Below are 27822 nucleotides of genomic sequence, written 5' to 3'. Positions count from 1 at the left end.
AAATGTCACCCTATTCCCCATATAGTCTACTACTTTTGTTCAGGGCCCAAATGACACCCTATTTCCTGTATAAATATAGAATGGGCTGCCATTTGGGGGACCAATTTGGATAAGTGACTAATGGCACGGTGATGTATTGGTAAATAACATTGTTGTGTAAACTGGTCGTGGGGAAGAAGTAACTCCCTGTGCTTTCAATGTATCACCCCCCCCCCCCCACACACACACACACACACACACAAAACAAATGATGGCTAAACAAGAGCACTTGTGGCTCACTGTTAAAACGGAAGTCAAATTTCAGTTGGACCTTGTATGCAATTGACCAATAAAGACACACTAGATATCTTAATCATGTATTTGTACTGTATTTTTATGAAGTTTTATTTTTCCCACAATATCTTGATAGCCTGTATATTTCTACATGCTTTATTGTCGGTTAGTTGATGAATGAAGAGGGGGTACATTTTGATGAACATGATAAAGAACCAATAATCTAGGAATCTACTCTGGGCTACAATCACTGTTAAAATAGGAATTGTTCAGGGAGTCCATTTTGTCAGGCCAGTAACACACCAATGTTCTGGACAGCCCACTGGACAACATGAGTACATCGTTCACCTTCAACAGTTGAGGACAAACTGATTCAGTATATCACAGCATAGTCATCGTACAGTGACCGTTCATACCAGTAATGTTCATTTGAAGGAAAGTGAATATGGGCATCTACCTGTTGCTGTTTTATTCAAAATGGCACCCTATTCCCTATGTAGTGCACTACCATAGCAGGGTCCTGGTCAAAAGCAGTGCACCATATAGCACAGGGGGTTGGTGGCACCTTAATTGCGGAGAATGGGCTTGTGTGAACGACGAGTGGAATTGGTGGAATGTTATCGAACATGGTTGCAAACTCCTATGATATATATATGGTGCCAACTGGGACACACTCACTGTCTTCATTACACAGCTTAGTGTATTTTGTTCTGGAGGCAGCTATGCAGAGTGGTCACTTACTGGCACTGCCACAAAGTCAAAATCTGATTTGAAAATGTATTGTTAACCATAAAGTTGAATTAAGACCAAAAAGCCCATTTTTGTGTATTAATTTTTACAATACAGCCAATTTAGAATTTTTGCTATTCCATCTAGTGGAAATCGTTCAGTTCTGCCTCATGGAGAAGACTTATCCCAATAAACATCAGCCTGGTTCATTACAGGACTATCGCAGGTCACTTCTCTATTGCAAAGTGCTATCTAAGTTCAGTCAGTAGGGCTGGGTGCTATTCCAGGCTCTATGTGATTATACCAGTCCCTCTTGCTGCTCCGAACATGCCACTGTCCAGTCATGCCATGTTGTATGTGCCTGCCACAGGCTTCGCTATGACCATCCCTCACAAGCTAGGACTGAACCAAGCCCTATCTGTTCAGAATCCACTGTGGATCCATGCCCACTGGTTTTCCATTTATTTGCTTCCACTGCCACAGTGAGGCGCTATTCAGACACGTAGTACTGGGAGTCGTTGGAGGAGCGGCGTGAGGAGTGGGCTGGAGAATGCTGGGCTGCTGGAGGGTTGTCCAGTACGGAGGACATGAGAGGAAGATAGAGGTCATCCATGTTGGGCATCACAAACTCCTTCTGCAGTGGACGCAAGAACAACAAGCAATGCTAAACAAATATAGATAGATAACAATACAGAAGATGAAGTCCTAGCAACTTGCAGGATCAACATAACACTGTATGGTGCACCTTAACACTGATGTGGTACCAGATGGCTGGGATTGGATTTATAGTAGTACACATCATTTGGGACAACTGTATTAGTCAAGCTATGTGTAGATATGAAAATAGCTGATGCAAACACTTCTGCCCCTTACCTATGAGTACAGGAAGTCCAGACAGGAATCAAACAACCATTCTGTGTCTACAGTATCATCATGCATGGACATACGCTAACCTTGACCTCAGCACTATGTCATGATGATAGTCTCGTGTATGATGTCATGTTCAGGTACCACCTCACAGGTGGAGGACAGACTGACCTGAAACTCTCGACTCAGCTTCTTCTCGATCCACTCTGTGACGTGTGTGAAGGTGACCTCCCTCTCCCCTAGCATGGGACGCACACGCAGGTCCAGCCTGGGAGGCACACGGAAACTGTACCTGTGGGGGGAGACAAAGGGAGTGTCAGGGAGACAAAAATAAAGACAGTAAGAAAGACCTGCTTGAGACTTAAACAAAAACAAGAGCAAATGTACCTTTCAGTTCAGTGTATCTATAGAATGATATAAAACCACAGAACTAGAATGATTCTATTCATATGGTTAAAGCTAGCAGGCTTGTAGTACCATATCCTGTCAGTAGGGGGAGGTGGAATGTTGACAGCCAGAGTCCCTGAGAGTTCTAGAACTTCCACAGTGAGCATCAGTGGCATGTTGGAGACCTCAGCGATCTTCTTCTTGATGTACTCGTTCTCCGTGGCCTTCTGGAAGTACTTGGACGAGGCGATCTTGTCCACGAACCTCAGGAACCGTCTACCGGTGCTCCCACCACTCCCACTGAGAGGAGTGATGAAACGCAGCTCAATAAAAACACTCTTTCAAAAACACTTACAAACTTTTAAAAAATGCTCTGGAACTCACTTTAAAGTGACAACAACAGTCTCTCATCCAGTGAATAAAACAGTACAAGGGTTAACAACTTGTCATTAAAGAATGTAAAAAATAAATGTCATGACCTGTGTCCCAAATGGAGCGTTATTCCTTCTACTTCTGACCATGCCCATAGGGAATAGGGTGCCGTTTGGGACACTATCAATTTACCCATCAGTCGCTGGTGGTGGTGGCGTGCCTGTGCTCTTATCTCCCAGAGTTCCCTGGGGTTCAGTAGGCGGCACCTCCTCCTCATCAGACGAGCCGGCACTGGAGGACTCCTCATCACTGTCAGCTAATACACACAGCCTGGGCTTGGAGCTGAGACACACACACACACACAAAATACTTTAAATACTGCATTTGGATCCAAATGATTGTGAGTCATCATGAGTCATGGTACAACTTCTATCTCCGTTCTAATCAGTAATCAGGGTTACAATACTGTCTTCTTTATACAGACAACAAACACATGAACACACACACAGCATGAGCCAAAACAGTGTATCTGAGATGCAGGCTGATCTGTGGTGTACGAGGACATAGGGATCAGGTCTTACCCTACTTGGCTGGTCTCTGGGATGTGTCCGTCAGCATCCACCCCAATGGACTTCTCCTTCCCCAGTTTACACAGGTTCAACTTCGTCTCCAGGGTCATCTGTAGGCAGCCTGTATACACCACCTCCATCTCCAACCACAGGCCTGGAGGGAGGGGTAGAGAGAGAGAGGTCTTTATGAAGGTGATACAGAAGTGAGAGATTTGCACACACACACACACACATACATTTTGGATCAAATCATGATTTCCTATTCGAGACAACCATTATTGTTGTCATGTTATCATAAAGGGAAAGGGAGGTGGCAGATGTAGTATTGTCATTCAGTGTCATATGGCAAATTGAGACTAATGACAATAGTAGCCTGATGGGAAGTAGCATTAGCTTGTTATTGTGTGTGTATGTAGATCAATGTTAAGTGGATTGCTAATCCTGCGGAGGAAGACAATAGGAAGGAGCTTAAGGATGAATGGCACCCCATTCCCTTTATAGTGACAGACCTGGTCAGAAGTAGTGAACTCTAAAGGGAATAGGGTGCCATTTGGGACTTAGACTTAGAGTAAGACACAAATTGGATAAAGTCAGCACTGGGTGTGGTCTGAGCAAGGGAAAGATACAGATGCACCACACACACACACACACACACACACACACACACACACACACACACACACACACACACGCACACGCACACGCACACGCACACGCACACGCACACGCACACGCACACGCACACGCACACACACACACGCACACACGCACACACGCACACACGCACACATGCTCACACACACACACCCTACCTCTGTGGTCCAGTGAGGGTTTGGAGATGCTGAGCACCTGAGGTATGCAGGTACCCATGTCCAGATCAGCCAACTTCAGTTCATTCACAAAGTACGGCAACTGTAGGACAACATACAATGATGGTGTTCATAAAATGTAGGACGTGTGTGTGCATGGTGTGTGTGTGTGTGTGGTGGGGAGTGTGTGTGTACATGCATGCATGTGTGAGTGTGTGTGATCGGGAGAAAAGCAAGTAATGGGGAGCTGCAGCACATGACGCCCATGATAGAGTGAGCTGACAAGGCATTAACCCTCCTCCTCTCCTCTCATCCCCCTTTCCACTCTCCAATGTTGATGGCCTGCTGCCCTCATCTGACCTTGTGCTCAACAGTATGACTGATGTACAGTGGGGAGAACAAGTATTTGATACACTGCCGATTTTGCAGGCTTTCCTACTTTCAAAGCATGTAGAGGTCTGTAATTTTTATCATAGGTACACTTCAACTGTGAGAGACGGAATCTAAAACAAAAATCCAGAAAATCACATATCATTTTTAAGTAATTAATTTGCATTTTATTGCATGACATAAGTATTTGATACATCAGAAAAGCAGAACTTAATATTTGGTACAGAAACCTTTCCTGTAGTTCTTAACCAGGTTTGCACACACTGCAGCAGGGATTTTGGCCCACTCCTCCAAACAGACCTTCTCCAGATCCTTCAGGTTTCGGGGCTGTCGCTGGGCAATATGGACTTTCAGCTCCCTCCAAAGATTTTCTATTGGGTTCAGGTCTGGAGACTGGCTAGGATACTCCAGGACCTTGAGATGCTTCTTACGGAGCCACTCCTTAGTTGCCCTGGCTGTGTGTTTCGGGTCGTTGTCATGCTGGAAGACCCAGCCACGACCCATCTTCAATGCTCTTACTGAGGGAAGGAGGTTGTTGGCCTAGATCTTGTGATACATGGCCCCATCCATCCTCCCCTCAATACGGTGCAGTCGTCCTCTCCCCTTTGCAGAAAAGCATCCCCAAAGAATGATATTTCCACCTCCATGCTTCACAGTTGGGATGGTGTTCTTGGGGTTGTACTCATCCTTCTTCTTCCTCCAAACACGGTGAGTGGAGTTTAGACAAAAAAGCTCTATTTGTCTCATCAGACCACATGACCTTCTCCCATTCCTCCTCTGGATCATCCAGATGGTCATTGCAAACTTCAAACGGGACTGGACATGCGCTGGCTTGAGGTAGGGGGACCTTGCGTGAGCTGCAGGATTTTAATCCATGACGGCGTAGTGTGTTACTAATGGTTTTCTTTGAGACTGTGGTCCCAGCTCTCTTCAGGTCATTGACCAGGTCCTGCTGTGTAGTTCTGGGCTGATCCCTCATCTTCCTCATGATCATTGATGCCCTACGAGGTGAGATCTTGCATGGAGCCCCAGACCGAGGGTGATTGACCGTCATCTTGAACTTCTTCCATTTTCTAATAAACAGTTGTTGCCTTCTCACCAAGCTGCTTGCCTATTGTCCTGTAGCCCATCCCAGCCTTGTGCAGCTCTACAATTTTAACCCTTACACAGCTCTCTGGTCTGTATAAAAGACAGGTGTTCAAACAGGTGCAGTTAATACAGGTAATGAGTGGAGAACAGGAGGGCTTCTTAAAGAAAAACTAACAGGTCTGTGAGAGCCGGAATTCTTACTGGTTGGTAGGTGATCACATACTTATGTCATGCAATAAAATGCTAATTAATTCATTAAAAATCATTCAGTGTGATTTTCTGGATTTTTGTTTTAGATTCCATCTCTCACACTTGAAGTGTACCTATGATAAAAATTACAGACCTCTACATGCTTTGTAAGTAGGAAAACCTGTAAAATCGGCAGTGTATCAAATACTTGTTCTCCCCACTGTATAAGTAACAAGCACAGAGCACTACCCCAGTGCCCCAGTACCTTAGAACCCTAGTGCCCCAGTGCCCCAGTGCCCCAGTACCCCAGTGCCTCAGTGCCCCAGTGCCCCAGTGCCCCCCGTACCCAGTACCCCAGTGCCCCCGTACCCAGTACCCCAATGCCCCCCCAGTACCCCAGTACCCCAGTACCCAGTGCCTCAGTGAGAGTGAGAGGATCATGCACTGTAGTTGGATTCTATAGGACTTACCATGTAGTGCAGAGACATGGAGGATATTGATATGATTTTCTTTAAATACAGACATTTCCTCCATCTTTCCATTCATCCATCCACCCACCTACCTACCCACCCAACCACTGACCCACGAACCCATCCATCCATCTACCAACACTCCCACCCACCCACCCACCTACTCATAAACCCCCCAACCCCCACCCCCTTCGTCAACTCCCAGACTCACCCTGATCTTACTCAGCTTCTTCTGGATCTTGTGGGCCACCAGGTCCACCCAGTACTTCTCCCGGAGGAAGTCCCAGAAGATCCTCCCCACCAGGGCATTGACCCAGGCCGGTTGGCCCTCTGCTGGGCAGCCCCCCCTCTGCTGATGCCTCCTCACTGGGGAACTGGATAGAGGAGAGAACAGAACAGAGCCGGTTTACAAAACAAATTCACAGTAGGCGTGCTGATCTAGGATCAGGCCCCATCTCACTACTACCTACTCTACAACAGATGCTCACCACACAGGACATCAGAACAGAACACCCAGCCAAGCCAGGGTCATATTCTTTAGTGCAGACCGCAGCAAACAAGTCACAACAAATCAGTCAAATTCAGGTAGGTCCCTCCCCGTTTTGGTTATTTGCTTCCGTGCCCAATGAATAGGACACAGCCAGGTACACTGCTCCTATTAATATCCCAGCCAGGTACACTGCTCCTATTAATATCCCAGCCAGGTGATATCTGAACCATTTGGTCCACTCAGCATGTATACAGCATCTTGCTGAGTCAGTCAGTATCTATCCTCCTCTCACCAAGGCCAAAGATTGACTGGACTGTAACTGTAACTGTGGCTGTATTGATGTATTCTAATCAGTGTGAGTTATGTTAAGGATTTTAACGATGGTTAACGGTTCAGAGGTCAAGAACCCAGATACTGTATGTAGTGTGGTACGTTTGACCAGATCTGTATGGGGAAGAATAAACTTCTTGGTATTGAAACAACATTGAACCACCAGGTTAATAGTCCAGTCTTGTAGCGTACCCTCTTCCTGGCTGTGGGGCTTCCCTGGTCACTGTGGCAGGGGCTGGGGCTGGGGCTGGGACTGCTACCCTCTAAGCCAATGAGGCGGCTCATGTAGGAGCCATAGTCCACTAGGTCACGCAGGCCAATCAGAGAGGGCAGGTGCTCCGTACTGTCCATACTGGAGCTCCCACTGCATAACACCTCTGGGGAAGAGAGAGATGGAGAGAGAGAAGGAAGGAAGTGGGGAGAGATGGAGGAAGATAGAGTGAGTGAGAGAGTCAAGAAAACAGGCGGACAGGTCAAGTGGCAGAGGAGGTAAGGAACAGAGGGGGGATTCAATACTAATTATATATGAAAAATGACAAACCACTGATTTCTGTCCAGGGTGTGCACCCTATTCCCTATGTTTTGCACTATTTTTGACCAGGACCCACAGGGAATAGGGTGCCATTTGGATATAACCAACCATGTCAGTAGGGGGCAGCACGGTTTCTTACCAGACTTGGGCACGTCTCTGATTGGGCTGCTCTTGAACTCTGACTTCGAGGCTAACAGGAAGTGCTGGAACCAATCCTCCTTCTCTCTTCCTGTACGACCAAAAAGGTAGAGAGTGTCGGGGAGGCCCTGTGTCTGTGTGTCTGGGAGTGTCTGCTTGTCTGTCCTCTCCTCCTCCTCCTCCTCCTCCTCCTCCTCTTGTCCCTCTTCCACTCTCTCCTCCTCCTCCTCTTGTCCCTCTTCCACTCTCTCCTCCTCCTCCTCTCTCCCCACCTCTCCCTCGGCCAGTATGATACAGATAGGGTACTTCTTATTCCAAACTCTCTTCCGTGCCAAGGCAGCAGGCAACAGGGAGACCTGGATTGAAATAAGAAACAAGAAATAATGAACAACTTACTGTAACAAAGCCTTTATAAACCCTTTATAAAGTCTAGATGCTTCAGAAATCCTTAAGCAAATGTCTATATGGAGACACTGGCCTTGCAGTTGGCCAGCTGGTAGCAGCGCGAGCGCAGGAACACAACTTCATGGGGCGGTTCGTCGAAGGCTGCCTGTCGGGGGATGTTGGTGCGGGGGTAGGCCAGGCGTAGGCGGCTGCCCTCCAGGGTGGCATACACAGAGTGGGTGAGCAACGGGTGGTAGGTCTCTGGGTCGTACACGGGCATCTCGTTCATCCAGCCCTAGAATGCATGGAGGATGTTATAGTACAGGTTTGGGTTGTGTCTGGAATGTCACCCTATTCTCTATATAGTGCACTCCTTTTGACCAGGGCCCATAGAGTCTTACCGTGAACAACAGCATTTCACCCAACACTTTCCCTAAGAGGAAAAATGGGGTTTCCGTGCTCCAACAGCAGGAGAAGAGGTGGACACCATAAGAGGTAGAGGCGCGACACTCTCTTTATTTTATTGAATACTTCTGTGCTGTTTTTACTTCTGTTTTTTAGTTTTAATATATTTGCAAACATTTATAAAAAACTGTTTTCTCTTTGTCATTATGGAGTATTGTGTGTAGATTGATGAGGACATTGTTTTATTTAATCGATTTTAGAATAAGGCGGGAACTTCACAAGATTTTTCAAAAGTCAAGGGGTCTGAATACTTTCCAAATGCATTGTATCTATCACAGGATATACATGTCTTATCTATCACAGGGAACTGCAACTATACATGTCTTATCTATCACAGGAGACTGCCTCTACACATGTCTTATCTATCACCAGAGACTGCCTCTACACATGTCTTATCTATCACAGGAGACTGCCTCTACACATGTCTTATCTATCACAGGAGACTGCCTCTACACATGTCTTATCTATCACAGGGAACTGCAACTATACATGTCTTATCTATCACAGGAGACTGCCTCTACACATGTCTTATCTATCACAGGAGACTGCCTCTATACATGTCTTATCTATCACAGGAGACTGCCTCTACACATGTCTTATCTATCACAGGGGACTGGCTCTATACATGTCTTATCTATCACAGGAGACTGGCTCTATACATGTCTTATCTATCACAGGAGACTGGCTCTATACATGTCTTATCTATCACAGGAGACTGCCTCTATACATGTCTTATCTATCACAGCAGACTGGCTCTATACATGTCTTATCTATCATAGGAGACTGCCTCTATACATGTCGTATCTATAACAGGAGACTGGCTCTATACATATCTTATCTATCACAGGAGACTGCCTCTATACATGTCTTATCTATCACAGGAGACTGCCTCTATACATGTCTTATCTATCACAGGAGACTGCCTCTATACATGTCTTATCTATCACAGGAGACTGCCTCTATACATGTCTTATCTATCACAGGAGACTGCCTCTATACATGTCTTATCTAGCACAGGAGACTGCCTCTATACATGTCTTATCTATCACAGGAGACTGCCTCTATACATGTCTTATCTATCACAGGAGACTGGCTCTATACATGTCTTATCTATCACAGGAGACTGCCTCTATACATGTCTTATCTATCACAGGAGACTGGCTCTATACATGTCTTATCTATCACAGGAGACTGCCTCTATACATGTCTTATCTATCACAGGGGACTGCCTCTATACATGTCTTATCTATCACAGGAGACTGTCTCTATACATGTCTTATCTATCACAGGAGACTGCCTCTATACATGTCTTATCTATCACAGGAGACTGCCTCTATACATGTCTTATCTATCACAGGAGACTGGCTCTATATATGTCTTATCTATCACAGGAGACTGCCTCTATTCATGTCTTATCTATCACAGGAGACTGCCTCTATACATGTCTTATCTATCACAGGAGACTGCCTCTATACATGTCTTATCTATCACAGGAGACTGCCTCTATACATGTCTTATCTATCACAGGAGACTGGCTCTATACATGTCTTATCTATCACAGGAGACTGCCTCTATTCATGTCTTATCTATCACAGGAGACTGCCTCTATACATGTCTTATCTATCACAGGAGACTGGCTCTATACATGTCTTATCTATCACAGGAGACTGCCTCTATACATGTCTTATCTATCACAGGAGACTGCCTCTATACATGTCTTATCTATCACAGGAGACTGGCTCTATACATGTCTTATCTATCACAGGAGACTGCCTCTATACATGTCTTATCTATCACAGGAGACTGCCTCTCGTGCTCTGGGTTATTGTCTGGTGAGCTTTTTTTGTTGGTTAGTGTTTTTCTCTCACTCTAATAAACTCACCTTATTTTCACTTTCTTACATTGTGTTCACTTGGACAGTCACAGCTGTTCACTGATGTTTACTTTTGCTGTTGTTGTTTGCAGTTGCTTACCATGAATTTCTCTTAAAGGTGATATGTACATTGACATTCTTTTGTTGTCAGATATTGTGGCAGTTAACTTTGACAGTCAGCAAATCTGTCCCAAATCTGTCTTCCTTCCCTGCTGTAATTGTTCTAGTATAACCCTTCCTAGTATTACCTGAATACTCATTGGTTATTGAGCGCCGTGATTTACCTGTAGTCAAATCTACGGCAGTGAAACCAGAGCTAGGGGCAGCTCTCTACTACCATTTTACACTACTGAGCCAAGTGGAGCTGTACTGGACAAGCATGGTTACACCTCCATCATAGTTCCTGCAACCACGCTGGAAAGAACAATATGAAAATAAAATATTCAAGCCAGACCAGTACAGGTTGGGTCGGCCCTACAGTGTGAATCAGGTACGTTTCTGTTCCTCTGAGGCAGAACTCGGGCTTAGAGCTTAGGTAACGTAGTCACGCTGTGACATTCATCTGCTTGTCTGGCATGTCTGATTGTTCACCTACTGGACTTGGAAGACACACAGAAATTGATAATAAAAAGATTGTGGGGGCTGTTTTGTTAGACTTCAGTGCGGCCTTTGAAATGATCGATCATAGTCTGCTGCTGGCAAAACGTATGTGGTATGGCTTTACACCATGTGCTATATTGTGGATAAAGAGTTACCTGTCTAACAGAACATAGAGGGTGTTCTTTAATGGAAGCCTCTCCAACATAATCCAGTAGAATCAGGAATTCCCCAAGGCAGCTGTCAAGGCCCTTACCTTTTTTCAATCTTTACTAATGAATTGCCACTGGCTTTGAGGAAAGCCAGAGTGTCTATGTATGCAGATGACTCAATATTATACATGTCAGCTACCACAGCGGCTGAAATGACTGCAACACTTAACAAAGAGTGTGTGGTAGGAATAAGTTAGTCCTCAATATTTCTAAAACTTAAAGCATTGTATTTGGGACAAATCATTCACTAAACCATAAACCTCAACTAAATCTTGTAATAAATCATGTGGAAATTGAGCAAGTTGAGGTGACTAAACTGCTTGGAGTAACCCTGGATTGTAAACAGTCATGGTCAAAACATATTGATACAACAGTAACTAAGATGGGGAGAAGTATGTCCATGACAAAGCGCTGCTCTACCTTCTTGACAGCACTGTCAACAAGGCAGGTCCTACAGGCCCTAGTTTCTACCTTCTTGACAGCACTGTCAACAAGGCAGGTCCTACAGGCCCTAGTTTCTACCTTCTTGACAGCACTGTCAACAAGGCAGGTCCTACAGGCCCTAGTTTCTACCTTCTTGACAGCACTGTCAACAAGGCAGGTCCTACAGGCCCTAGTTTCTACCTTCTTAACAGCACTGTCAACAAGGCAGGTCCTAGTTTTGTCGCACCTGTTCAGTCGTGTGGTCAGGTGCCACAAAAAAGGATTTAGGAAAATTGCAATTAGTGCAGAACAGGGCAGCACGGCTGGAGAGCTAATATTAATAATATGCATGTCAATCTCTCCTTTCTCAAAGAGGAAGAGAGATTGACTTCATCACTGCTTGTATTTATTTATGTCGAATGCACCAAGCTGTCTGTTTGAACTACTGGCGCACAGCTCGGACACCCATGTATACCTCACAAGACATGCCACAAGAGGTCTCTTCACAGTCCCCAAGTCCAGAACAGACTACATAGAGCCATGACTACATGGAACTCTATTCCACATCAAGTAACTCATGCAAGCAGTAAAATTACATTTTAAAAAACTGATTAAAATACACGTTATGGAACAGCGGGGACTGTGAAGCAACACAAACATAGGCACATACACACACACACACACACACACACACACACACACACACACACACACACACACACACACACACACACACACACACACACACACACACACACACACACACACACACACACACACACACACACACACACACACACACACACACACACACACACGATGGCATACACACTATACACACACACGTACACATGGATTTTGTACTGTAAATATGTGGTAGTGGTGGAGTAGGGGCCTGAGGGCACACGGTCTGTGAATGTATTGTAATGTTTTTACATTTGTATAAATAATTATTAATAAATACAAATACAGATACTTGCATTTTATGTACTAAGTTGTATACATGCATACTGTAAACTGAAATACAACACTGAATGCAGCATGCAACATTGTATTGGCTTATAGCCTTAAAAGCTTCAACCTAATTTGACTGTTTTGTAGTGTTCTACTGAGCTAATTTGTGTTTCTTATGTCTTGGGTTCAGCTTAGAGCAAACTGAATTAATCAAGACAGAAATATCACAGCTGCTACAGCTAATGGACTGGGAGATGGGACACGATACAAAGCACAGAGTGACAACACAGGTCTGCCACGAGGATAGACAGACGTTAAACCACAACCAATCCACAATCAATCCATCAGACTAGCAAGTCAACTGGCCTAGATACAGAGGGTTTTAAACTGGGCTCTGGGGGTTATTAGCACTGCGTAGCTCCAGCTCAAGAAGGCCAAGGGCCAGAGGGAACACAGGGACTTCCTGGGCTACAGTAGACTGACATGGGATCTATCTGGACCGGGCGGCTATAAGCCCCTCATTCCTTACTAATCAAAGGCCAAGGGGCAGAGGATGTACAGGAACTACATGGGCTACAACTGAGGGAGATGGTATGTGTCCCAAATGACATCCTATCCCCTATGTGGTGCACAACCTTTTAACAGAGCCCTGGTCAAAAGTAGTGCACTACAAAGGGAATAGGCTGCTATTGCGGAAGCAGCCCCATGGCTCTAAGCCCCTCAGTTCTCACTATCCTCTCTAATCAGCACCTGGCCTCATTCACTCACCCATTCACAGAAACAAAGGTCTCTACTCCTCCACTCTATAGAGACCAAGACAGTAGTAATGATTGTTACCATACAGCATGTGGCTCGTGCTTTGGTTCATGAGACAGAAATGTATCAACTATAAAAATATAAAAAAATTGATGAAAGCCTGTTTTCTTTGTATTTTTAAGGGCTGACCATCTGCCTGTCTGCCTGCCTGTCTGTCTGTCTGTCTGTCTGTCTGTCTGTCTGTCTGTCTGTCTGTCTGTCTGTCTGTCTGTCTGTCTGTCTGTCTGTCTGTCTGTCTGTCTGTCTGTCTGCCTGCCTGCCTGCCTGCCTGCCTGCCTGCCTGCCTGCCTGTCTGTCTGTCTGTCTGTCTGTCTGTCTGTCTGTCTGTCTGTCTGTCTGTCTGTCTGTCTGTCTGTCTGTCTGTCTGTCTGTCTGTCTGTCTATGACAATCTGTCCGTCCGTCCATCTGTCTGTGTTGTCCTACTGTAACTCTATCTATGTTACTTGTGTGTGTGACCACTCCCATATCCTCAAACTCACCTCCAGGACTTCTGCATCTGTGTGCAGCCCACCAACAGGGTCCGAGGGCAGCAGGCTGTTGTCTTGGGACCACCGGGCCCCTGTAGTGCCCCAGGGGGGCAAAGATCTGGAGCGCGGACGTGGCGTTAACACCAGGACCACCACCAACCCTAACAGGAACCCACATGCTATCCCCAGGGACAGCCCAGTCACATAGGAGGGCAGAGGGAGCACAAAGAAGCCATAGGCAAGTACGCCCACAAACAAGAGCCAGCGGACAGGCACTGAGGCTACAGGAACCCCAGGAATCCTGCCTCGAGCCTGGGGATGGGTTCCTCGATGCTGACCTCTGGTACCAGCTCCACTGGTTCCGACCCCCTGGACCTCTACCACCTGGATGAGGTCTCCGTTGGTGCAGATCTCGTAGAGGCTATCCCCCAGCTGGCTATGGTGCTCTGGGGAAAGTGAGGGCTTCAGAAGGCCCTTCCTGGGTCTCCTTAGTGGGGTTTCACACACACCCAGTTCACTGTCTGTTCCACGTCTGTATCTTACTTGTGTCTCTGTGCTCCCATCTTCAATGTTCAATGGGGTCCCACTCCCACCACCTCCACAGCTACCAAAGGAGGCAGGTGATTCCCCGACCCCCCCAGACACCTTCTGTTTGGGGCTCCCCGAGCTCGACTCGTCCCCCATCATTTTACCCCACATGCTCATGGGGTCCTGTATGGCCTCCGAGAACTTCCTCCGCGTGTCCTCGAACTCGGTCATCAGGGAACTTCCTTTGGGCTCCGTGGGTGAAACGGGGGACGGGGGTGCCATCCAGCTATCATTCCCAAAACCAGCCTCCTGGAGCTTGGGTTGGGTCTGGGTGAACTGCTTCCAGGGGTGCATGTGGAGCTTGGAGTCCGACTTGGAGAGGTAGACCTCGGGCTCGAGGTGGGAGATCTCGGTGGAGAGGGACTTGACCAGGCTGAGGAGGGGTTTGGAGCTTCTCAAGGAACCAGTCTCTTTGGTCTGCAGCTCTGTGGAGGAGGACTTCACCAGGCCGGGGGGTGGTGACGAGGCCATGGCCAGGTCAGCCAGGGAGCCCGGAGAGGAGGGGGAGAGGGGGATGTGGAAGCCCGAGGAGCGGCGTCCCTGGCCTGGCTCCAGCCCCAAACCTAGCCCCAGGCCTGAGTCGGGCCTACTGTCCCTGGCCTCCATGACTCCAGTCTTGTCTTTGGAGAAGACCACTGTAGGGCCCTCCCTGACTCCAGGCTTATCTTTGGAGAAGACCACGGTAGGACCCTCCCTGACTCCAGGCTTGTCTTTGGAGAAGGCCACGGTAGGGCCCTCGCCCTCATCATGGCGCTCCAGAAAGATAAGCTCACTGTCCTCCATGCTGTTCTTCTCTCTGCCTCTGACAGTTTGTAAGACTGTGTTTGTTACTTAATATGCACAGTACTCACATTCAATCTGAAATATGGTTCCATCCCTCTCTCAGTTTTCATGTATTGAAGATGTGTATATTTAGCTGCTGTAGCTATGGAGACGTGGTCCCCCAAACACAGTGGTTGGCTGTAGGGTAGTAAGACATGGTGCTGGGGTGGTGCTGGGGCTCAGTGGGTGCTGCACGGTGAGTAGCATTCTCTTCCCCAGTCTGAGTCGTCACTCAACCACAGGACTCTGGAGACATGGGGAAGAAAGAAAGGCGACATTGAGTGATATTTTCCTATTCATCAAACATCAATCAAAAATGTTATATAACGTAAGAATACACTCATTTTAGTAACATCACCCTGGTTGAGGATGATGGATGTTAATCATACACACACACACACACATCCCTGAAGGAGGACAGTAGAGGTTGTGTCCCAAGTGGAACCATATTCCCTACAGGGTGCCATTTGGGACATAGCATCCGTGTCTGGGACATAGCATCCGTGTCTGGGACATAGCGCCCTGCACGTTTCTTCATCCTGGGTATCTGACACTGTCCCCCCCCACACCCCACACCGTACAGCACTAGACAGACTGTACCACCCACACCATTCAACACTAGACAGACTGTTTCCCCCTACACCATCCAACACTAGACAGACTGTTCCCCCCCACACACCATTCAACACTAGACAGACTGCCCCCCCCCACACCATCCAACACTAGACAGACTGTTTCCCCCACACCATCCAACACTGGACAGACTGTACCCCCCACACCATCCAACACCAGACAGACTGTTTCCCCCACACCATTCAACACTAGACAGACTGTTCCCCCCACACCATTCAACACTAGACAGACTGTTCCCCCCACACCATCCAACACAAGACAGACTGTTTCCCCCACACCATCCAACACTAGACAGACTGTTCCCCCCACACCATCCAACACAAGACAGACTGTTCCCCCACACCATTCAACACTAGACAGACTGTTCCCCCCACACCATCCAACACTAGACAGACTGTTCCCCTCCCACACCATCCAACACTAGACAGACTGTCCCCCCCCCACACCATCCAACACTAGACAGACTGTTCCCCCCACACCATCCAACATTAGACAGACTGTTACCCCCACACCATTCAACACTAGACAGACTGTTTCCCCCACACCATCCAACACTAGACAGACTGTACCCCCACACCATCCAACACTAGACAGACTGTACCCCCCACACCATCCAACACTAGACAGACCCCCCCCCACACCATGCAACACTAGACAGACTGTACCCCCCACACCATCCAACACTAGACAGACCCCCCACACCATTCAACACTAGACAGACTGTTCCCCCCACACCATCCAACACAAGACAGACTGTTTCCCCCACACCATCCAACACTAGACAGACTGTTCCCCCCACACCATCCAACACTAGACAGACTGTTCCCCCCACACCATTCAACACTAGACAGACTGTTCCCCCCACACCATCCAACACTAGACAGACTGTTCCCCTCCCACACCATCCAACACTAGACAGACTGTCCCCCCCCACACCATCCAACACTAGACAGACTGTTCCCCCCACACCATCCAACATTAGACAGACTGTTACCCCCACACCATTCAACACTAGACAAACTGCACCTCCCACACCATCCAACACTAGACAGACTGTTCCCCCCACACCATCCAACATTAGACAGACTGTTACCCCCACACCATTCAACACTAGACAAACTGCACCTCCCACACCATCCAACACTAGACAGACTGTTCCCCCCACACCATCAAACACTAGAGTGCCCTGTCCCTGACTAATGGCTTTAGGTTCAGCCCCTTCTCCTCTTCTCTATCATTTTGTTTGTTTCTTTTCTTTTCCTCTCCCTTCCTGTCTCGTCCACGTCCATCTCTTCTCGCTCCTCTCTTCTTCCTTATCACCCTCTCCTCCCTTTCCCTGTCACAATCTCCTCTCTTCCCATCTCCTCCCTTTCTTCCCATCCTCTTCCCATCCCTCTCCCCTTTCCCTCTCACCATCTCCTCTCTTCCCATCCCTCTCCTCCCTTTCCCTCTCACCATCTCCTCTCTTCCCATCCCTCTCCTCCCTTTCCCTCTCACCATCTCCTCTCTTCCCATCCCTCTCCTCCCTTTCCCTCTCACCATCTCCTCTCTCCCATCCCCTCTCCTCCCTTTCCTCTGTCACCATCTCCTCTCTTCCCATCGCTCTCTCCTCCCTTTCCCTCTCCCATTTCCTCTCTTCCCATCTCCTCCCTTTCCCCTCACCATCTCTCTTCCCATCTCTCTCCCTTTCTCTCTCACTATCTCCTCTCTTACCATCGCTCTCCTCCCTTTCCCTCTCACCATCGCCTCTCTTCCCATCGCTCTCCTCCCTTTCCCTCTCACCATCTCCTCTCTTCCCATCGCTCTCCTCCCTTTCCCTCTCACTATCTCCTCTATTCTTCCTTATCACCCTCTCCTCCCTTTCCCTCTCACCATCTCCTCTCTTCCCATCGCTCTCCTCCCTTTCCCTCTCACCATCTCCTCTCTTCCCATCGCTCTCCTCCCTTTCCCTGTCACCATCTCCTCTCTTCCCATCGCTCTCCTCCCTTTCCCTCTCACCATCTCCTCTCTTCCCATCGCTCTCCTCCCTTTCCCTGTCACCATCTCCTCTCTTCCCATCGCTCTCCTCCCTTTCCCTCTCACCATCTCCTCTCTTCCCATCCCTCTCCTCCCTTTCCCTCTCACCATCTCCTCTCTTCCCATCGCTCTCCTCCCTTTCCCTCTCACTATCTCCTCTATTCTTCCTTATCACCCTCTCCTCCCTTTCCCTCTCACCATCTCCTCTCTTCCCATCGCTCTCCTCCCTTTCCCTCTCACCATCGCCTCTCTTCCCATCGCTCTCCTCCCTTTCTCTCTCACCATCGCCTCTCTTCTCATCGCTCTCCTCCCTTTCCCTCTCACCATCTCCTCTCTTCCCATCGCTCTCCTCCCTTTCCCTCTCACCATCTCCTCTCTTCCCATCGCTCTCCTCCCTTTCCCTCTCACCATCTCCTCTCTTCCCATCACTCTCCTCCCTTTCCCTCTCACCATCTCCTCTCTTCCCATCGCTCTCCTCCCTTTCCCTCTCACCATCTCCTCTCTTCCCATCGCTCTCCTCCCTTTCCCTGTCACCATCTCCTCTCTTCCCATCCCTCTCCTCCCTTTCCCTCTCACCATCTCCTCTCTTCCCATCGCTCTCCTCCCTTTCCCTCTCACTATCTCCTCTATTCTTCCTTATCACCCTCTCCTCCCTTTCCCTCTCACCATCTCCTCTCTTCCCATCGCTCTCCTCCCTTTCCCTCTCACCATCTCCTCTCTTCCCATCCCTCTCCTCCCTTTCCCTCTCACCATCTCCTCTCTTCCCATCGCTCTCCTCCCTTTCCCTCTCACCATCTCCTCTCTTCCCATCGCTCTCCTCCCTTTCCCTCTCACCATCTCCTCTCTTCCCATCGCTCTCCTCCCTTTCCTTTTTTCTCTCCTCTCCTCTCCTCTCCTCTCCTCTCCTCTCCTCTCCTCTCTCTCCTCTCCTCTCCTCTCTCTCTCCTCTCCTCTCCTCTCCTCTCCTCTCCTCTCCTCTCCTCTCCTCTCCTCTCCTCTCCTCTCCTCTCCTCTCCTCTCCTCTATCTTTTCCTTTCCTCCTTCCCTCTAGGTGAAGAGGGGAACTGCTCTGGTCTGTCAGGCAGCATCAGCCCTGACTGTGGATGTAAATATAAATAGAATATGGGTGGGTGGTAGGCGGCATGGTGGGCTGTTCCCTTCTGAAGCAAACTGTTTTGAGTGTGCACTTGTGCATGTCTGCGTGCATGTCTGCGTGCATGCTTGCGCGTGTGTGAGTGTGTGTGTGTGTGTCCTACAGAGAGAGAAAGAGAGAGATTCCAACATTGGTGAGTCCCTTCACTTTCTGGATTAATCTGAGAAGTAGGACAGTGAACGAATTTAGGGTTTAATCCCACTGTTGTCCAAGGGCGGACACTCCTAATCTCTCATTATGGACCATTACCCCAGTCAGATTACAGGTTTACACACGGATTGTGTGTTGCGGGTGTGTATGTGTGTGTGTCTTAGAGAGAGAGAGGAAAATAGACATTCCAAACACTGCGGAGGATGACGAGTGCCTCTAGACACACATTGACAGCCCGCTACGATAGAACACCATGTTTATTGAAAGCACACACACACATCATCAAACAGTTTGTTAAGCTGATGACACATTGCAGCCGAGGAAAGAGCCTCGTACATTTTGCCATAATGAGTCAAAGATGAATTTAACCAGTCAGCTATGGTTATGCAAATTCTAGAGAGGGGCGGGTGGTCATTAAACAGAGCTGGTTTCCTTCCAGAACGCTGAGTGCTGCAGTGTGTCCTAAATGGTGCCTTTTTCCCTATATAGTACACTACTTTTGACCCGGGCCTATAGGGCTCTGGTCAATAGTAGTGCACTGTATAAGGAAAATGTTGCCATTTGACACACCCCTGGTGCACTGCTGACATTAGGCCTAATCAACTCAATGGACTCTCCCTAGGGAAATCAGGGAGTCCTGTCGGAGTGGAAAATCTGTAAAAGTGAAACAAGCTTTCACCTACTTGTCTCCACCTGTCAATCATTGTCTTATAGGGAGATTAGAAATAGAAGGTGATGCTAATGCTATGCTAATGCTAACTCAAGAGCTGAACCTCATATGAGTCCCAAACGGAGTACTGGGGAAAAGGGCCCTGGGGAAAAATAATACACTTTGTAGGAAATAAGGTGCGATGAGGGACGCAGCTACCATCATCACCATGAGTCACATGCCAACGAGGACAAAGTTACCATCATCACCATGAGTCACATGTCAACGAGGACAAAGTTACCATCATCACCATGAGTCACATGTCAACGAGACAGTTACCATCATCACCATGAGTCACATGCCAACGAGGACAAAGTTACCATCATCACCATGAGTCACATGCCAACGAGGACAAAGTTACCATCATCACCATGAGTCACATGTCAACGAGGACAAAGTTACCATCATCACCGTGAGTCACATGCCAACGAGGACAAAGTTACCATCATCACCATGAGTCACATGCCAACGAGGACAAAGTTACCATCATCACCATGAGTCACATGCCAACGAGGACAAAGTTACCATCATCACCATGAGTCACATGCCAACGAGGACAAAGTTACCATCATCACCATGAGTCACATGCCAACGAGGACAAAGTTACCATCATCACCATGAGTCACATGTCAACGAGGACAAAGTTACCATCATCACCATGAGTCACATGCCAACAAGGACAGTTACCATCATCACCATGAGTCACATGTCAACGAGACAGTTACCATCATCACCATGAGTCACATGTCAACGAGACAGTTACCATCATCACCATGGGTCACATGTCAACGAGACAGTTACCATCATCACCATGGGTCACATGTCAGACTGGATTATCTTTAATCCTCCATATTAAAAGCTGTATGTCACTTAGGATGTGAATCACAGGGAATACACACTGCCAGACACACATAGCCAGACAGACACACATACACATTGCATGCTTACACACACATACATAGGCTTACACAGTGACTGACTGGCTGAACACACACACACAAAGTACATGCACACACACTGTCATAGCACACCGTGGCACAGTTGTGACAGTTGACAGTGTGCGTTCCAATGAGTAACCATGCTGAGTGAGGGCTCAGAATATAATAACTGACAAATGAATATCAGGCAAAGCTCTACTTAGCTCGCATAATCCAGACCCAGGGTATTTGGAAGAATCTTTCCTATTTCTATTTCTGTTAAACATGTTAAGTCTGGGCCAGTGACACTCCTGAGTACAGGGACAGTGATCCTCTCCTTTAAATCTGAAACATTGACTGTTCTACCATAGAGATAGGACAACTGGTTTATGTATATGGTTCTAACCTAGAATGAGTAGAATGATTGACCAGTCAAATTGCCAAGATCAGCGCGGTTCCAAGCCCGTTCTATTCATTCTCTTTCTATAGACCAACCACCCTTTTCACTGCTTGTCAGACTACATCAGATATATCCAAACAAATGTCCCACATTCAAAGCTGAATGGAAACCAATTATAGTGCCATAATACATATCAAAGTGGTTATGAATGTGCTCTATATATTGTACCTATATCAGATGTCCTCAGTCCCAGACCACAGTTCTTGCTGCTCCGCCGATGGGATCATTTGGGTTCTGTCTCTTTTACTTTTGATATTGGCAGTGGGTGAGTCTCAATTATGTCTTTGTTTCCTCGGGTCCCTCTCGTTACCTCCTTTGCAAAACCCATTGGAGGATAAGATTTAAGGAGAGGAACATAAGATCTTCTGCTTGAATTGTTATGTTTTTCACCTAGTTTTCCAACTATGGGGGAGGGGCATAATAATAATAAATACAATATACACTACCGTTATACATTTTTTGAGTCACTTAGAAATGTCCTTGTTTTTTAAAGAAAAGCCATTTTTTTGTCCATTAAAATAACATCAAATTGATCAGAAATGCAGTGTAGACATTGTTAATGTTGTAAATGACTATGGTAGCTGGAAACGGCTGATTTTTAATGGAATATCTACATAGGAGTACAGAGGCCCATTATCAACAACCATCACTCCTGTGTTCCAATGGCATGTTGTATTAGCTAATCCAAGTTCATCATTTTAGAAGGCTAATTGATCATTAGAAAACCCTTTTGCAAATATGTTAGCACAGCTGAAAACTGTTGTTCTGATTAAAAAGCAATAAAACTGTCCTTCTTTAGACTAGTTGAGTATCTGGAGCATCAACATTTGTGAGTTCCATTACAGGCTCAAAATGGCCAGAAACAAAGACCCTTCTTCTGAAACTCATTAGTCTATTAAATGTTCTGAGATATGAAGGCTATTCCATGTGAGAAATTGCCAAGAAACTGAAGATCTCTTATAGCGCTGTGTACTACTCCCTTCACAGAACAGCACAGACTGACTCTAACCAGAATAGAAAGAGGAGTGGGAGGCCCCAGTGCACAACTGAGCAAGAGGACAAGTACATTAGAGTGCCTAGTTTGAGAAACAGACGCCTCACAAGTCCTCAACTGGCAGCTTCATTAAATAGTACCTGCAAAACACCAGTCTCAACGTCAACAGTGAAGAGGTAACTCCGGGATGCTGGCCTTCTAGGCAGAGTTCCTCTGTCCAGTATCAACGTCAACAGTGAAGAGGTGACTCCGGGATGCTGGCCTTCTAGGCAGAGTTCCTCTGTCCAGTCTCAACGTCAACAGTGAAGAGGTGACTCCGGGATGCTGGCCTTCTAGGCAGAGTTCCTCTGTCCAGTCTCAACGTCAACAGTGAAGAGGTGACTCCGGGATGCTGGCCTTCTAGGCAGAGTTCCTCTGTCCAGTCTCAACGTCAACAGTGAAGAGGTGACTCCGGGATGCTGGCCTTCTAGGCAGAGTTCCTCTGTCCAGTCTCAACGTCAACAGTGAAGAGGTGACTCCGGGATGCTGGCCTTCTAGGCAGAGTTGCAAAAAAAAGCCATATAGACATTCCATGAAAAGTCAGCCGTTTCTAGCTACTATGGTCATTTACAACATTAACAATGTCTACACTGTATTTCTGATCAATTTGATGTTATTTTAATGGACAAAACATGTGCTTTTCTTTAAAGAACAAGGACATTTCTAAGTGACCCCAAACTTTTGAACGGTAGTCTATATATATAAAAAGGGGATTGGAAATGATAGCTGACCTATCCCCTTGAAAAAATACATATATCCTGCTCTAATGTGCTTTGAGAAGGAGACAAGGACAGAGGAAAAGAGGAATCAGGATAGAACCAATTGAGATTGAGAACCTTTAGCCTTTCATACTGAACCACTGTATACAATCAGGCTGATGTGAGAGCCTAGACATGGGTCTAATCTATAACAGATACCAATGGCATTATCTTAATCAATTTTGACTTCACAGTCAATCTAGATCAATCCACACTGACAGGGATAGTAAAAACTCTCTACCTTCGAAATCCTTGAGTCAGCAAACGTTTGGCAGCATTTCAGACATACTCCTTAGTGGACAGGTTTAGTAGAAACTGAAACTGCAGCCACAGGCACTGATATGGGTCCATGGAATTCTGTGGGTAGTGAGTTAGCCATACGGACTAAAAAGAATGCATGCTTCAATTCTTTATTCATCATTATAAGAAGATACATAATTAATACATTAACGAAAACATGTACTATTTTTAGTTGGTATGAGTAGTATTCCGTTTGTGTACAGGCTGGATCTATAGGCCTACTGCAACTCTGACAGCCATCGTCTGTCAAGGTTATCTGCAATTCTCACCTACACCTGGTTAGCCACAGTCAATGTGTAACAGCACTGTTTCTGCAGTATCGTGTGAGAAAATGGTCATATTGATTAGAACGCTATGCATACTGTATCGATGTGGTGTGTTGAACAAGGACAGGAGACCAGGGTGAATAGTTGACTACTGTCCTCTATGGGTGACTGTCCATGGGAAGAGAAAGGAGACCAAGGTGAAAAGTTGACTACTGTCCTCTATGGGTGACTGTCCATGGGAAGAGATAGGAGACCAAGGTGAAAAGTTGACTACTGTCCTCTATGGGTGACTGTCCATGGGAAGAGATAGGAGACCAAGGTGAAAAGTTGACTACTGTCCTCTATGGGTGACTGTCCATGGGAAGAGATAGGAGACCAAGGTGAAAAGTTGACTACTGTCCTCTGTCCTATGGGTGACTGTCCATGGGAAGAGATAGGAGACCAAGGTGAAAAGTTGACTACTGTCCTCTATGGGTGACTGTCCAGGGAAGAGATAGGAGACCAAGGTGAATAGTTGATTTCAGGAGAAGTAATGTAAGAGGACTGACTTCGATGAGTTTACAGAGACCAAAGCAGCTAGGCCACCTCTGGCATACTTACTGGGCAGCTTGCTCCCCTCCTCTCCTCCCCTCAACTCTGTGTCCAGATGTTTCAGATTAAACTTAGTCCAAAATATATATATATATTGTATCACAGCTTCCTCTCCTCTTTCTAAAGATCTAATTGAACTGTATATAAGAATATGAGTATGTAATAATAGTGTGTAAATAGTATTTTTGTTGTGTATATATTGTATATACAATGTTATTTCATGTCCTCGTCTATCTGTTCTGTACTTTGTCATGTACAGAGCCTTCAGGAAGTATTCACACACCTTACCTTCTTCTACATCTTGAGGTGTTACAGCCTGAATTCAAAATGGATTATATTGAGATTGTTTTGTCGCTGGCCTACACACTATACCCCATAATGTCCAAATGGAATTATATTTTATAAATCTTTACAAATTAATAAAAAATTTAAATCTGAAATGTCTTGAGTCAATAAGTATTCAAGCCCTTTGTTATGGTAAGCCTAAATAAATTCAGGAGTGAAAATGTGCTTAACAAGTCACTTAATAAGTTGCATGGACTCACTCTGTGTGCAATAATGTTTGACGTGATTTTTTTATGACTATCTCATCTCTGTACCCCGCATAAAATAAAATGATCTGTAAGGTCCCTCAGTTGAGCATTGAATGTCAAACACATACTCAACCACAAAGACCGGGGTGGTTTTCCAATGCCTCGCAAAGAAGGGCACGTATTGGCAGATGGGAAGAAGAAGAAAAAGCTGAAATGTAATATTTATTTGAGCATGGGGAAGTTACACTTTGGATGGTGTACTACTACACCCACTCACTACAAATATACGGCGTCTTTCTGAACACAGTTGCCGGAGAGGAAGAAAACCGCTCAGGGATTTCACCATGACGCCAATGGTGACTTTAAAACCATTACAGAGTTTAATGACTGTGATAGGAGAAAACTGAAGATGGATCAACAACATTGTAGTTACTCCACAATACTAACCTAAATGACATAGTGAAAAGAAAGAAGCCTGTACAGAATAAAAATATTTCAAAACATGCATTCTCTTTGCAATAAGGCTCCAAAGTAAAACTGCCAAAAAATATGGCAAAGAAATGTACTTTATGTCCTGAATACAAAGCGTTATGTTTGGGGAAAATCCAATAGAACACATCACTGAGTACCACTCTTCATATTTTCAAGCATGATGGTGGCTGCATCATGTTATGGGTATACTTGTCATTGGCAATAACTTTTTGTCATTGGCAATAACTTTTTTAGGATAAAAAAAACAACAACAGAATAGAGCTAAGCACAGGCAAAATCCTAGAGGAAAACCTGGTTCAGTCTGCTTTCCACCAGACACTGGAAGACAAATTCACCTTTCAGCAGGATAATAACCTAAAACCCAAGGCCAAATATACACTGGAGCTTCTTACCAAGACGACATTGAATGTTTCTGAGTGGCCTAGTTACAGTTTTGACCTTAAATCGTCTTAAAAATCTATGGCTGTCTAGCAACGATCAACAACCAATTTAACAGAGCTTGAAGAATTTTTAAAGAATAATGTGCACAAATATTGTACAACCCTGGTTTGCAAAGATTTAATCGCTGCCAAATGTGATTCTAACATGTATTGACTCAGGGGTGTGAATACTATTTAAATGAGATAGAGTATTTATGTATTTCTTCATGAAACAATGTGCCCGGAAAATGTAAAGCATGTTTTTACTTCGTAATTATGGGGGAGTGTGTTGATGGCTGAGAGAGAAAAAATAGATGTAATTCATTTTGAATTCAGGCTGTAACACAACAAAATACATATGAATACTTTCTGAAGGCCCTGTATTTGTATGTTTTATGTGGATCCCAGGAAGAGAAGCTGCTGCATTTTTAGTAGTTTACGGGGATCCTGATAAACTAAACACCACTGTCCTTACCTGACCTGTGCATGCCTGTGTAGGCCTCTTAATGTGGGGCCCTGGCAGGAGGGCAGGCAGGCAGAGAAATCTAACTAAGTCTGGATTAAACGAATTATGTCTAATTGATGGGCATCCTATTCCTACATCAGACAAATAATCTGATGGGATTATCCTGGAGAACAATAAAGCTGTCCTGACATTAGGGCATAAGGCTACACACAAAAGTGGTTGATGAGTGTTTATCCACCGGTTGCATCAGACATATTGTGTTTTGGTTTTGGTTATTATTCCCATGACACCCATAGGTATAAATGTAATTTATAATTCGTTTTTGTTATTCAAACGTCTACAGGCCTACATGGAAAATGTAAACATGATCAAACTTCAATATGGGCTAATTCAAGTCCAATTTCAGGGCTCAGCCATGTAGGCTAAATAACTGCTAAACAAAGGCCTATATTTTGTTGATAAAACATATATTTATTTCAATATCTTTGGCGATGTCAAAACATAGCCTACCCACTCGAATTTAGGGCTACTCACCTGAACACCATCAAAACGACAATGAAGGACCCATAATGTAGGCTATAGTCGATACCGCTATCCCCGTTGATTGACAGGTATGGAAAAAGACCCAAGTCACTCTCATTAAATTCAGTTGTCTTTCGATTTCGCTCTCAAAACTCTGTCAAAGCCGCAGTCTGACTGCAGAGCAGAGCGCAGCATTCTATATGTCCGAATACTGCACAGGGATGCACTGCAGTGGACTGACTAGAATAGAAACCCTGTTAAAATAACTTTGCTCACGTTTTGCATAGGGACGCGTTCGATTTGCTTTGCATGACGTAGAAAAAAACTTCCAATCGATTTAATAGCACGGATAGCCTCTCGTAGCCTCACTTCAGAAGTGCAGATCGCCTGAACCAGCATGAACAGTAACGGTATGCGCCGAGACACCGCCATATAACCGAGGAGCCCTTGCTTCGCGTCTCCATCATCTTCTCCCCTTGAAGAAGCGCCAAGCGAACTCTGAATAATCGGATTATTAGAGTCCTGGGAGAGAAACACTAATCCAGATTAAAACAGTCGTACAGCAGCACCTATGTTGTTTTCGGCTCAGTATTAAAATACTGTCACACTTGTCTACAGGATAGGATCTTCACTCACACGTGTTTTGGTCAGCCTCTCAAACCATCACTTCTAAAAACGCATCCAGGTCTTTCTAGCAGTGTAATGAAGTAGAGTTATGTAAATGCATGGATTAAATTGAAGGTAAAACCAATGTAGAATAACATTGTAACCCCTCTGTGAATACTGTACACCACATCAAAAGAAATCCAATATCACCATGGGATATTTTCCTTTCAGACTCATACTGGTTAAAAGTGTCCATCGGGGATACTGATTTATCCAACTGATGAACCTACTATGGTAGTTTTCTTGGACAGGTGAAGTTGAATGATAAATCACAACCAATGTATTCTCCATTACAGGAGCAATCTGGAATTGGTACATACATTTTTAAAACTTTTACATGAATAATATATAGCCATTGTTTCTAGTAAAATATAACTTCACCACTATTTTTCAACCGTCTTGCTGCTGCTTAATTCATCCCTCTGTTTTTATCCATCTACATCCAGTGGGGGTTTTGTTCATCTGCCTCCCCATCCATCATGCCTCAGTGTGTGTGTGTGAG

General features: G+C 45.8%; 1 protein-coding gene across 1 annotated transcript; it reads right to left on the bottom strand.

Annotated features, from left to right (window-relative positions):
- Positions 1-355: 355 nt before the first annotated feature.
- On the bottom strand, positions 356-27124 carry LOC123998906 (testis-expressed protein 2-like). The gene is made up of 12 exons (XM_046304131.1): positions 26667-27124; positions 13839-15482; positions 8113-8313; positions 7636-7990; positions 7128-7341; positions 6356-6518; positions 4010-4109; positions 3210-3351; positions 2821-2970; positions 2347-2556; positions 2041-2161; positions 356-1636 (listed from the first exon to the last, which is right to left on the bottom strand). The coding sequence occupies exons 2-12, from the start codon at positions 15195-15197 to the stop codon at positions 1493-1495; spliced, it is 3159 nt and encodes a 1052-aa protein (XP_046160087.1). The 5' UTR covers positions 15198-15482; positions 26667-27124; the 3' UTR covers positions 356-1492.
- Between the last annotated feature and the right edge of the window lie 698 nt (positions 27125-27822).

The sequence above is a fragment of the Oncorhynchus gorbuscha genome, linkage group LG16, assembly GCF_021184085.1.
Source record: "Oncorhynchus gorbuscha isolate QuinsamMale2020 ecotype Even-year linkage group LG16, OgorEven_v1.0, whole genome shotgun sequence".
In the NCBI taxonomy this organism is placed as follows: domain Eukaryota; kingdom Metazoa; phylum Chordata; class Actinopteri; order Salmoniformes; family Salmonidae; genus Oncorhynchus; species Oncorhynchus gorbuscha.
The sequence above is the reverse complement of the archived record's forward strand: the minus strand, read 5'-3'. Positions and strand labels throughout refer to the sequence as shown.